This window comes from Poromitra crassiceps, assembly GCF_964638095.1.
Source record: "Poromitra crassiceps genome assembly, chromosome: 7".
Taxonomy (NCBI): domain Eukaryota; kingdom Metazoa; phylum Chordata; class Actinopteri; order Beryciformes; family Melamphaidae; genus Poromitra; species Poromitra crassiceps.
In genome coordinates, this window is record NC_139628.1 from 50736631 (window position 1) to 50750171 (window position 13541).

Below are 13541 nucleotides of genomic sequence, written 5' to 3' on the forward strand. Positions count from 1 at the left end.
CTGCCTGCAGTTCCCTACACAAAAAGTTGCTTCCCTTTCATATTAAACGATTACATTTGGATGGTAATTACTTAATTAGCTTTATGCAAATCTTACTGTCCGACACTCAAAAAGGCTAGAGGTTGTGCTGTTTCTATCAGTTTCTTTCGACTCAAAGGCCCGGCCTATAAATCTCCCAAAACCACAGGAGGTGGATAAAAAGAGAGAAAGAGATGTCTCCTTATTGAAACATTAGTGTCCAAATAGTTGGGGAATGAATGGGCAATGATTCCTCAATGGAGTGCCTTGTTGGAAATGACTACTATGATTGTTGGAACAGTTGAGGGCAGAACCTGCCTAACAGTGAAAACACACAGCAGGAGGGTTGCTTCGGCATGGTACCAGAGATTTTCATCCGCCATTTATTTTCCCATAGACATCTATCTATAATAACAGTGTAAAAGGGAGCTAGGGCTCTGTTTGTTTGTCTGTCTGATGACGTCATCAGTGATGTCATAAATTCACTCACACACACACACTAATGATGTCATCAGTGATGTCATAAATTGTGACATCAGCGATGTCAGCGGCATTGTGACATCACACACACACGCACACACAAAGTCCCACTGATGATGACAGTGATGTCATAAGAGTAATATCAAATCCCAGGCGCAGACACTGAAAGAAGTGGGAGTCTGGCTTCAGAGCCTAGGAATCGAGCGCGAGATGCCTAGTTTTGTCAAATGCTTATAAAAATAGTTTTACTTGGTCAAACCAAGCGATTCCGCTATATTTTAGAATCGGGAGAGACCATAGAACATTTCAACTCATACCAAAACTAAAAAAAATAAAACTTCGAAAAAATATTTTCTTTAAATCCGCTTTTTTTTTTAAACGTTTTGGTCCAAGTGAAATGTTATGTGGTCTCTCCTGTTTCTAAATATAGCAAACCGTTTGGTTTGAACAAGTAAAAGTATTTTTCATACGCATTTTACGAAATGTCTATGGGAAAATAAATGGCGGATGAACATTTCTGGTACCATACTGAAGCAGGAAGTGACGTTCACTTTGGCTCTCTATGCTCGCGCAGCAGAGCGACGGGGGAATAATCCACTATGGTGACTATAGCTGTTCTCTTCTTTGATCTCACCATTCTCAGTAGGAACACGCAGAGTGACTACTTTGGTGCAAAAATAATTATGGTTTTCACAGAGGTAAGCCCCACATTCATTGGCAAGCATTCTGTAGCAAATTGGCTACATGTTGTGTTGTGAACAACAACACAACATTGACTGTACTGCTCTGGCAACTATCTGGAGATTTCACATAATGAGATACATAAAACAGAATGAAAGGCAATGAATAGCTAGGGGGAAAGCTGTCTTCAACTGCTGAAGCTTCACTGGCATTATTTATGCAGTCCTTGCAATTCCATTAAGCCCTTAAAGTTCCAATGTAAATATCTCTGAACCACCGGAAAAAGGCTTGGATTTTGTGCATGTAACCAGTGTATTAAAGCAGCTACGAGCAAGATTTTTGATTGTTATTAAACAGTATCATTACAATATTGATGCATCACATCTTACCTATAATAGTAGCTGAGACCAAAGCCGTGTGAATCGGAGATTGCTCTCTTGATGATTATAGAGTCTGTGTCTGTCTAACCTCGCGTCACCAGGGGGCTCTCTCTCTCAATCTGTCTACCGGCGGACCGGATAAACCCGGAAGTGAAACGCAGCTGCCTGCCTTCTGCAGTTTCGCTCTGCCTAGCAACAGAACATAAACAAGGAGAACGCCAGGGAGGGGCTTGCTACTCTCGCGAACATCTCTCGTTATACTCTAACAGGTTTTTTGGAAGTTATTTTGTGGTTATGGCCGAAGTGGCTGCTGCAAACCGTTTCATTTCACTTCCTGATCTGCCCTGGCCACAGACAGACTAACACTGGCCGATTCACTCGGGGTTCAAGCGAGACTACTCTGCGTTGGTATCGTCTACTATTACAGGTAAGATGTGATGCATCGATATTAAATTTAGACTGTTTAATAACAATCGAAAATCTTGCTCGTAGCTGCTTCAAAGCTGTGAAATCACATATTGCAACTATTTGACATATTAGTAAGTGTGTGATTTATTTTATTTTAGTTATTAATTTAATGAAAAAAATGGGTGTTTCATGCATTTCATAAAGGGTCTAGTAATATAAATTAATGTAAGAGAGACAAAAAGGAAAAGCAGGCACATTTGAGTTTTTTTTTTTTTTTTTTGCCCATTTTTTCCCTAATTGTACTGGGCCAATTTCCCCCTGCTGCCCCGGTTGCTCTGCCGATCTGCGGAGAGCCGTAGACTAGCACCATGCATCCTCCGACACATGTGCAGTTGCCAGCCGCTTCTTTTCACCTGACAGCGGGGAGCTTCATCGGCAGGACGTAGCACGTGGGAGGATCACGCTATTCCCACAAGTTCCCTTCCGTCCCGACCAGGCACCCCGACCACCCAGAGGAGGCGCTAGTGCAGCAACCAGGACGCATACCACCAATCCGGAGGTAACATAAGGGCACGAACCCGAAACCCTCGTGTTGGTACAGTAGGCAGGGAATCTACTGCTACACTACCCAGACAGCCATACAAAGTGGGGCATTTAACATGGGGGTGAAGAGGAACGACGGAACTTCTGAGTCCTGCCACAAGTGGCCATTGGAGGAACTACATCTTTCAGGGTTACTTTCCGCGTCTTCATGGGAAAAACCCAGAGCTTGCCCACTGCTAGTGAGTGACTAGTCAGTGGAAGCTAGTAGCTAGTCAGCGGCAGCTAGTGGCTAGTTAGATGTGGAAAGTCAGTGGCAGCTAGTGGCACGCAGCGGAAGCTAGTGAGATCTCAGTGGCAGCCTGTGACACCTCGTGGCAGGTGGTATGCATCAGATTGTATGCATCTTTTCATATCTACTGTACGATACAGTAGATATGAACAGAAAACATTTCACTAAATGTATGTTTGCTGAATTATGTTTAAACCTGTGCTCACACATAATTATTGTGTTGACATAACACAATTTCACTCTTCTGCCATGATGTGACACTACCGGCCAGTGCCACTAGGAGGATCCCGGCCTTACTGGATTTAAAGGTGAGATGAAAAAAGAACAATCATGGTGTAGACCTCGAACTCACCAGAGCAAAGGAACTTCTTGGCCTCAGTGGCCTTCATGGTCCCCTTCTCTTGGAGCTGCAGCACCGCCGTACGGAAGGTCCTCTTGATCTCCTCCGACACGTTCCTCCAGGCCTTGTCGTTCTTGGTCTTGGCTGCGCTGCTGGACTCCATCTGAGGAGGACAGGAGAGGGGGAGAGGACAGTTTGATTACACGGTGGACTCCTTGCATCCTTTGCAACTGGTGTTATCCAGAGGGGAGGTGGTTCTTCTCATTGTCTTTAGTACTGTTTGCATGTGCAGTAAGGGAGGGACTACTGTTGTGGTCCATGTGAGGAAGGCTTCAGAGTGTTTGATGATTCTGCCTTTTGATAATACTGTGGTGAAGTGAAATGTTATAATGTGTTGGTATGATACATACAGTACATTTGCCGTAGTCAAAGAAGGCAATATAGTTGAGTGGAAGTGATTGTTTCTTGATCGATTATATTTGGTGTGGAGATGTGAAAATACATAGCCGCAGGTTCGGGTTTTCTTCAGGAAAGTACTTGCATTTGCTTCGTAAATTACAATGTATCGTACTTTTACGTTATTATTCCATAACGTGGTGAATGCATACAAGTGACAGTATGTACATAAGAGTACATGAGAGCGTTTTGGCGCTGTTGGAATGTGTATTTTTCGTGGGGGTAGGCTAACATTCTTTTGACTACCAGTCATTGTGCTAAGCTAACTAGCAGGAGGGGCACATCGCACTTTCTAATGCACGCACAGAGAAGAGAAGGGCATCTATCTTCTTCTCTTACTATCGGGAATATGGCAAATAGGCGACGCTCCCAAAATGTTGATGCGTTGCTTTAAAAGTCTAACTGTGAATACGTCATTGGCAGCTAATGATATACTGCATTTATGACTGCAGTGAGACCCAAGGCAAAACTCAGGTAGATACAGTATTAGCTTCATAATGACCTCAGAATGTAGAACTCAATAGCTTAACATCTCCCTCAGAAGTCTTGTTAAATGACTTTCACAGGGTCATTTACAAGTCTAGTAAAAGCGTTTACTTGTCAAAGTGAACTCAAGGACGACAGACATTTGAAAGAGCTGCACTCAGAACAACTTTCCCCACAAACTAAGCAAAGCTTTTTAGTTTGCTTTTCTATGCGTGCATTTGAAATATGCTTTTATTTTTATTTGCTTATTACTGAATTCCTCGAGGACAATTAAATGCATGAACCACAGAGCTCAAGGACACGACTTCGTTAGCAACGTTGTTAAAGCCTCCACTTTAGTGACTGAAGTTAGCTTCTTATCCATGTGTAAGATGTTCCTTCGTTTCAGAATGTTGCTGCCGCCGTTGATGGTTTTTGGGTGAAAACACAGAGGATGTTTTGAAGATGATCTTTGGGAAAAAAGAGATCCCTTAAGTTAGTTGGACTAACAGAGTTGCTGGTCTTGAGCATCCATCCAAGCTTTGGGTTTGAAGTAACAGATATTGGTTATACTGTAGGTAGAACAGTACGTTAGAATCTACGTTAGATCAAGTTTAGCTCATATGCCTTGCTGTATCAAACGTTTTCAGTTTGGGGTTTCATTGGGTGTTTTAGAGACAATTTTCTTTGGAGCAAATTATCAGTTTGTTTAACATTGTATCTCTATTTTGTATTTTATTTGATAATTTTCTTTATTTCATTTTGCCCAAATGTTACTGTAGCAAGCTAGCTAAACGGCTACAACTACAGTATTTGAATGTGATGCGATAGACCAAAAAATCTCCATCTTTTTGTCCGCATGTGATTGGTGGTTGGACAACTCAGACAATGAAAGGAGGTGAAATGTTATCAGATTATGAGGTAGGTAGCAGTCATATTGATATCTAAGTGGTAAGTTAGTTAGACTTGCAGCCTTCTGATACTGCACTTCTTGAGCATCTAGGCTTTGGACGTGAGGTAGAAGACGCCATGCGTCTTCATCAGAGTTGAAAACTCTGTGCTCCGGTGGCCTACTTTGGTTTTCTTTGTTTTCATTGAAGAAATATTACATTAGTTATCAAAATGAGGTCACACAGAATAGCCTAAATGTGTGTGATTATTAAAGGGAGAGTGCTGAGATACAGTCGATTCGTGGAATTTTCCTATTTCCCCCAATTTCTTTGGGGAACAATTGTTGGCACAATTGTTGAGTGTTTATGGGATTCAATAACATAATCATGACCCCATAGGCATCCAGGAATTGAGCGAGGTGGGGTGCCTTTTTCCAAGCTTTGTGTGGGGGGGGGGGGGGGGGGGGAGGCCCACAGTCTCAGACTTTGAAAACCCCTGGGTTAAATAGTAAGTGAGTTGGACTTACAGAGTTCTGGTAGTTCTTGAGCATTTGGGCTTTGGGTTTGAGGTAGTATGCGGGCGGCACAGAGTTTTCGTCCCTGCAGTACCACTCTTCCAGGAGGTGCGTGTCCAGCCCCGCCTCCACGGCCGCGTCCAGGATCATCTCAAACTCTGCTGACTCCACCTCCCCTGGCACACGGATGCTGCCATACTTCTCCCCCACCAGACCCTGGAGGGGAGGGGGAGGAGGGAAAGGTGGAGAGCAGGGGAGGGCAGAGAAACACAGATGGAGAGAGAGAGAGAGAGAGAGAGAGAGAGAGAGAGAGAGAGAGAGAGAGAGAGAGAGAGAGAGAGAGAGAGAAGAGCAGATGAAGTGTTAAATTTAAAGGGACACTAGCATGGGAGGGAACAATGGTCATGTTTCCCTTTAGGTTTCACGCAAATTCTAAGCAAACTTTGGAAAAGTGGACAATCTTAAAATTTGAATCAGGTGCATTTCCAATCAATGGCTGGGAAGCAAAATAAGTAGGTTGTGTGGGATCATAGATGGAGAGAGCATACTTGTTCAAATGCTTCAATAGTTGGCTCATAAAAATCTAAAACAGACAAGACTAATGTGTGACTGACTCACGGTGCCTTTCTCCTTAGAGTGGTGAGTGCTCAAAGGCACTGAGGTGAACAACCAGTCAAGGACAGCGGTGCTCACCCCTGTCTGTGCAATAATGTCCCCAACAGAGACGTTCGAGTTTTCTGTGCCACAGTTCAATATTATCATCATCATAATAAATAATCATAGTCGTCTTCACCACCATTACCTCCACCACCATCATCATCATCACCACCACCACCACCACCACCACCATCAAAAACAAAAAAAACAAAAACAATCCATTGATTACCGCCAATCCCTCCCCAGAGTCACCACGACAGTGCCCTCCTCTTATAGTGATCACCTTCCAGAGTCACCACTACAGTGCACTCCTCTTATAGTGATCACCTTCCAGAGTCACCACTACAGTGCACTCCTCTTATAGTGATCACCTTCCAGAGTGACCACTACAGTGCACTCCTCTTATAGTTGATCACCTTCCAGAGTGACCACTACAGTGCACTCCTCTTATAGTGATCACCTTCCAGAGTCACCACTACAGTGCACTCCTCTTATAGTGATCACCTTCCAGAGTGACCACTACAGTGCACTCCTCTTATAGTGATCACCTTCCAGAGTCACCACGACAGTGCCCTCCTCTTATAGTGATCACCTTCCAGAGTCACCACTACAGTGCACTCCTCTTATAGTGATCACCTTCCAGAGTCACCACTACAGTGCACTCCTCTTATAGTGATCACCTTCCAGAGTCACCACTACAGTGCACTCCTCTTATAGTGATCACCTTCCAGAGTCACCACTACAGTGCACTCCTCTTATAGTTGATCACCTTCCAGAGTGACCACTACAGTGCACTCCTCTTATAGTTGATCACCTTCCAGAGTCACCACTACAGTGCACTCCTCTTATAGTTGATCACCTTCCAGAGTGACCACTACAGTGCACTCCTCTTATAGTGATCACCTTCCAGAGTCACCACTATAGTGCACTCCTCTTATAGTTGATCACCTTCCAGAGTCACCACTACAGTGCACTCCTCTTATAGTGATCACCTTCCAGAGTCACCACTACAGTGCACTCCTCTTATAGTTGATCACCTTCCAGAGTCACCACGACAGTGCACTCCTCTTATAGTGATCACCTTCCAGAGTCACCACTACAGTGCACTCCTCTTATAGTTGATCACCTTCCAGAGTCACCACTACAGTGCACTCCTCTTATAGTGATCACCTTCCAGAGTCACCACTACAGTGCACTCCTCTTATAGTTGATCACCTTCCAGAGTGACCACTACAGTGCACTCCTCTTATAGTGATCACCTTCCAGAGTCACCACTACAGTGCACTCCTCTTATAGTGATCACCTTCCAGAGTCACCACTACAGTGCACTCCTCTTATAGTTGATCACCTTCCAGAGTCACCACTACAGTGCACTCCTCTTATAGTTGATCACCTTGGGATGGGTCAAATTGATCACTATAAGCGGATGATCATTGTCACCTATTTTTTTCTTTTTCTTTATTTCTCATGCACATTACCATCTAATTGACATTTGTATTACATGTGTACAGTACATATAAAGTAAAGGAATGTTATTGACTTTAAAAATCCATACAGTAAGTTAGGCCTCCAGCTGTTTCAAACACAGCGGTCTCGCGTAGACAGAGACACCGCCCTAACCATGACATACATGCACAGAGTATCACTGCTGTATCTCATTGGCTCATTTTTGGCAGTTTGTAAGTAAAAAAAATTATAAAATTACTGTAGTAAAAACAAAATCCATTGTTTTCTCAGGTGGGACAAGGCCCAAAATGATATGTATTGATGACTATAAGTGAATTATTTATAAACAGCATGTGTATAGGAATGATTCGGGACCAAGCTTTTTGGTCAGTGTAAGCGGTTGATCACTATAACCGTGATCACTATAAGCGGATTCCACGAATATTTTTTTTTGGTCAGAAATGAGAACACTCAACACAGCAGCCTGATAATTAGGCGCCATCAAATTAAATAGTGGCCTTTTCATATTTCCGTTATCTCCCACTCCACATGGCGTATCTCAGCTCGCGCGAGTCCCCGTTCTTCCTCCCAGTCACTCTGCACAGCACATATGCATTTGAGTGACAGCCAATTCAGTACCGTCGCAAATAATCTGGGCCAATTACTCCTCCTCTGCTCCTTGATGTGCACAATCAGTCACGTGCGAGGAAGGAGACAGCGGGAGTCAAATATCACTGGAAAGCTTCACTGCATGACCAGCTGATCTGTGCGGCGTGCGTCGCAACTCACATGCAGCTAGATCGCCCAGGGGGCAGAGAGAGAGGGAGCGAGGGAGAGAGGGAGAGAGAGAGGGAGGGAGGGAGAGAGAGAGAGAGAGGGAGGGGCAGAGAGAGAGAGAGAGAGAGAGGGGCAGAGAGAGAGAGAGAGAGAGAGAGAGAGAGAGAGGGGCAGAGAGAGAGAGAGAGAGAGAGAGGGAGGGAGGGAGAGAGAGAGAGAGAGGGGCAGAGAGAGAGAGAGAGAGAGAGAGAGAGAAGCCAAATGACTGTGAGCTCTGCTGAGCAGGAAAACCACATAGTTGCGCTCACGGCAATGACGCTTCAAAGCCATTCCATGTTGGACTCCTTGTTCCCTTGGCATCTACAACAGGAACAGATGCAAAGACAGAATGTGACGCATGATCTGTAGGACAGCCTCAAAGCCCACAGACCACGCTGGAAAGATGAGCTTACATCAGGCATGGGCAACTCTGATGGTAAGAGAGCGCCAGGGGGAAAAAATCATCGTAACAAAATCACTAGAGGGCCAGATTGTGACCGTGCACTTCCACCATCACTCAATGACCCAATTATAGCTACTAATCTGATGAAAAGAACCAAATAAATACTGCTACTCAACGTTTATTATAACAACATTTCTATTTTTCATATTCAAATGCATTTTGTAAGGGTTGGGCTATACCCTATTGAAAAATGCTACCTTATCTGCAAAGGGGAGACTCACAGGTACTTTCTGTCAGTCAGGAAGTCTGTGGTGGACCATCTGCAGAGCCGGGATGATCGTAGTGAATTCGTATCAAAACGTATTTTCGAGGAGGAGGAGGTACCATTTTCAAAGGTTGAGTATCTAATTTTGGAATAAAACATGTTCATTTATGAGCGCAAAATTAATCGTATAATCGATGCATCGAGATGCGGATGTGTGAATCGAATCGAATCGTTGACAGGTGAATCATTGAATCGTTTATGTTTAAATTTCTGTTGACATTCAGATTTTAAAGCACTTTCTAAGTAAAAAAGGGACTTGATATTTATTTGACTGCTTGTATTAATTGAGGAAAAAGTAGCCATGTGCAGTAGAAATACAGAAAATTGAGGGATTTGATACTTGGAGCTGGGATACTTTGAGATGCATCGAGATGCATCGCGGAATCGAATCGAATCGTTGACAGATGAATCGTAATCGAATCGAATCGTGAGGCCAGTGAACATTCACAGCCCTAGTCTGTATGTCCTCGAGTGCCCACCGCCCGGGCGGGGTCGTCAAAAGGGCCTTTCTGTGTGGAGTTTGCATGTTCTCCCCGTGCCCCCTGGGGGTTTCCTTCATATAGGAACAACCCCTCACCTGGGAATTTAAATTAAATTATAAATAACTAGAAATACAAAAACACAAATAGAACAAATATAAAATATAACTTGAGTTAAGAAAAAAGATCAAATATACACAACATGCTGTCTATAACTTAACAAATACAAAATAAAAAAATATCTGCATATCGGCCGACATATCGGCCGATACCGATATATCGGTTATGGGCCAATATCGGCCGATAATATCGGTGGACCGATATATCGGTCGGGCTCTAGCTAAGACACGAGTGCCCACTGTCCTGATTGGCTCGCGACTAAAAGGTCACGAGCTGGATCCAAACCCGAAAATGTCACGGTCGTAAATAACGTTGCACGTTGTAGGTTCAGGGTAGCCTCGCTCAGAAGACATGTAACCGCATTATCGTGCATGCCATTTTGTTCTTCCAAATGAAAACAGATCACATTCAATTACTTCAACAACAGGCATGCACATGACCTAACTTAAAACTAGAGATCTGAGTGGAGTAATAGTGATTTTTAAAGCTTTTTTTTTCTCAATTTCTCAAAATCATCGGATACATAAAAACTGACTGAATTGGTATGATAGCAAGTATTGCTTTTCAATTCAGTTTCAGCTCAAGGAACCCAAATCAAGCAAGCTTCCCATCTTATACCAGCGCTCCTCAGCATGCATGGCTGAACTGAACCCATGACCCTGCGACTCTCGAGTACATTGATCTGCCCGTTGAGCTACACCGGACCACAAAAACATCACTTGTGATGGGGACCACTCTGCAGTCCACCGCGGCTTTAGATGGCTTTCTTCTGCGACTGAGGCTGCTGCAGTGATTGTCAGTCAGAGGATAGAGGCATCGGCGCTAACGCTGAACTAAAGCTGAGACATAAAGCGAGACGGAGAGCGAGAGGGAGGGAGAGAGAGAGAGAGGAGGGAGTGTGTGTGTGTGTGTGTGTGTGTGTGAGAGAGAGAGAGAGAGAGAGGAAGGGAGAGAGAGAGGAGGGAGTGTGTGTGTGTGTGTGTGTGAGAGAGAGAGAGAGAGGAAGGGAGAGAGAGAGGAGGGAGTGTGTGTGTGTGTGAGAGAGAGAGAGAGAGAGAGAGAGAGAGAGAGAGGCGAGAGAACAGTCACTCTCCAAGTTGCTGACAAAGTCTCTGTCAGCGTGCGCCTTGCAGTGATATAGCAGAGAGTGGGTGACTGGCTGAGTATGTGGGTGGGTGTTTGTGTGTGTGTGTGTGTGTGTGTGTGTGTGTGTGTGTGTGTGTATGTGTGTGTGAGAGAGAGAGAGAGAGTGAGTGAGTTTGTGTGTGTGTCTGTGTGTGTGTGTGTGTGTGTGTGTGTGTGAGTACAAAAGCTGGCTAATATTTCTTATGAAAATGAACAGACAGAAGCGCAGGCAAAATTGGGCATACAAACGTAAACACAGATACACACAACAAAGAAAGAAAACAAAACTGGAACCATTTCAAATGGATGACAGCTAGAACTTGACTCTGGTGTGTGTGTGTGTGTGTGTGTGTGTGTGTGTGTGTGTGTGTGTGTGTGGTGTGTGTGGTGAGTGTGTGTGTGTGTGTGTGTGTGTGTGTGTGTGTGTGTGTGTGTGTGTGTGTGTGTGCGTGCGTTGCGCGCTGCGCATGTGTGTATTTGTGTGTATGTGTGTGTGAGTCCACGTGTGTATATGTGTATGTGGGGACCAAGCGGGTTGCAGTACGTCCCGCCGCCACAGGATGCAAAGAAGCAGAAGGCTAACGTGACAATAGCAACGCTGATAGTGGTGCAAACTGCAAGTTCCGGCGTTAGCCACAATGGTCTCGCTCCCTGCTCGCTTGCTGCATCCTTGGAAGGGATTGAATACTCCGGCTAAGTGCACTTTATCTGATGAGCCGGGCCCGCGCACAGTCGGGAGAGGCGACTGAGATATTGTTATGAATCAACAAATCATCGCTCCCTCAGTCAATCAATCAATGAACCACACACAGTCAACCCGCCAGGATATTTGCTGCATAAGCTTTGGCACGGCAGAGGGGGGGGGGCGGGGGGGAGGAGTCTGAAAAGAACCAGATGAACTGATCAAAGGAACAGTGGGCCTGAGAGCAGCCTAAATGTACCGTCTGGATTCAAGCGAGCTTCGCATTGGAGGAGCAGCAATGATTGGTCGATTAATCGATCGACGGAAAATTACTCGCCGACTATTTTCATCATCGATTAATCGTGTGGGGGGGGGGGGGGGGGGGGGGCTTCATAAATGTGTTTATGAAACACATTTATAAACATAATATTCACAGAAGCTGTGAATATTTTCTTTACTTTAGTCGACAGTAAACTGATTCTCTTTGAGTTGTGGACTGTGTGTTGGGAGGGGCAAAAGGGAGACATTTGAGGACGTCATCTTGGGCTTTGGTGGGAAAAGTGATTGACATTTTTCACCATTTTCTGACATTTTATAGACCAAAACCCACTAATCGATCAGTCCAGAAAACAATGGACGGCAATGATCAATAATCGTTAGTCTCGTTAGCCTTACTTTGCATAGCTACTTGAGCAGTTACATCATGCTGAATGAATGAATGAATGGGGCAGACGGAGAGACCAGTGCTAACAGTATCCCAAACTATCCTCTTACACCCGGTGAACCTGCCACATTTCCAGGGCAAACAGAGAGAAAAGCAGCTCAACTGGATGTGTGGCTGCGTTCTGTGCAGCGATATGCGTCCTTGAGGCGTTGATCTAGCTTAGTGCTTCTACATGAGGGAATTCGAGACCGTCCGTCGAGAAGGAGAGGAGAGGAGAGGAGAGGAGGGAGGAGGAGAGAGGAGGGAGGAGGGGAGGAGGAGAGGAGAGGAGGAGGAGGAGGAGGTGGAGAGGAGAGGGAGAGGAGAGGAGGGGAGAGGAGAGGAGAGGAGTGGAGTGGTGGAGAGGAGGAGTGAGTTGGTGAGTGGGTGAGGAGGGTGAGGTGTGGTGAGGGTGGAGGTGTGTGGAGAGGTGTGGTGAGGTGGGAGGTGAGTTGTGGTAGTGTGTGTAGGTTGTTGTTGGTGGTGTTGGAGGTTGAGGTGTGTGGTGTTGTAGTGTGTGGTGTGAGTGTGTGGTGAGTGGTGAGTGTTGTGTGTGGGTTGTGTTTGTTGTTGGAGGTGTGTGGGTGTTGTGTGGTTGGTGTGTGTGTGTTGGTGTGTGTTGTGTTGTGTGTGTGTGTGTGTTTGTGTGTTGTTGGTTGTGGTTGTGTGTTGTGGTTGTGTTGTGTGGTTGGTTGTTGTTTGTGTGGTGTGTTGGTGTTGTTGTGGTTGTTGTTGTGTTGTGTGTGTTTGGTGTGTGTTGGTGTGTTGTTGTTGTTGTGGTTGTTGGTTGTTGTGTGTTTTGTTGTGTTGTGTGTGTTGTGTTTGTTGTTGTGTGGTTTGTTTGTGGTGTTGTTGTGTTGTTGTTTTGTGGTGTTGTGTTTTGGTGTTTTGTGTGTTGTTGTGTGGTTGTGTGTTGGTTGTGTTGTGTTGTTGTGTTGTTGTTGTTGTGTTGTTTGTGTGTTGTTTGTTGGTTTTGTGTTGTTTGTTTTTAAAAAATTATTTTTATGGATGGAGATGGGGAGGAGTGTTGGAGAAGGGATGGTATAATGATAATGGAATTAAAAAGAGTGAGAATGGTTTAAGGAGGGTGGTGGATAAGGGTATAAAAAAAAAAAAAGAGGATATATGGGTGTAGATAGATGGGTATTATTATTATTAGGTGTTGTTTTGAGATAGGGTGGGTGTGTAAGGGGGTTTGTGGGGGGGAGGGGATTGTTTGATGGGGAATGGAGTGTGATGGGGGGGATGGGGGTGGGGGGATAGGGTAAAGTGTTGGTTGATAGTATTGTGAATGGTAGGGGGGGGGGGGGGGGGGGGGGG

At 44.9% G+C, this 13541-nt stretch overlaps 1 protein-coding gene across 1 annotated transcript in view; it reads right to left on the reverse strand.

The window, feature by feature from the left end:
- Positions 1–13541, reverse strand: part of nwd2 (NACHT and WD repeat domain containing 2) — a gene marked incomplete at both ends in the record, with an annotated part of 78695 nt that overhangs the window by 10864 nt on the left and 54290 nt on the right. Inside the window, 2 exons of the mRNA XM_083640409.1 lie at positions 3152–3302; positions 5478–5681. Of these exons, the coding sequence (XP_083496535.1) occupies positions 3152–3302; positions 5478–5681 (355 nt within the window). The remainder of the gene's footprint in view (positions 1–3151; positions 3303–5477; positions 5682–13541) is intronic.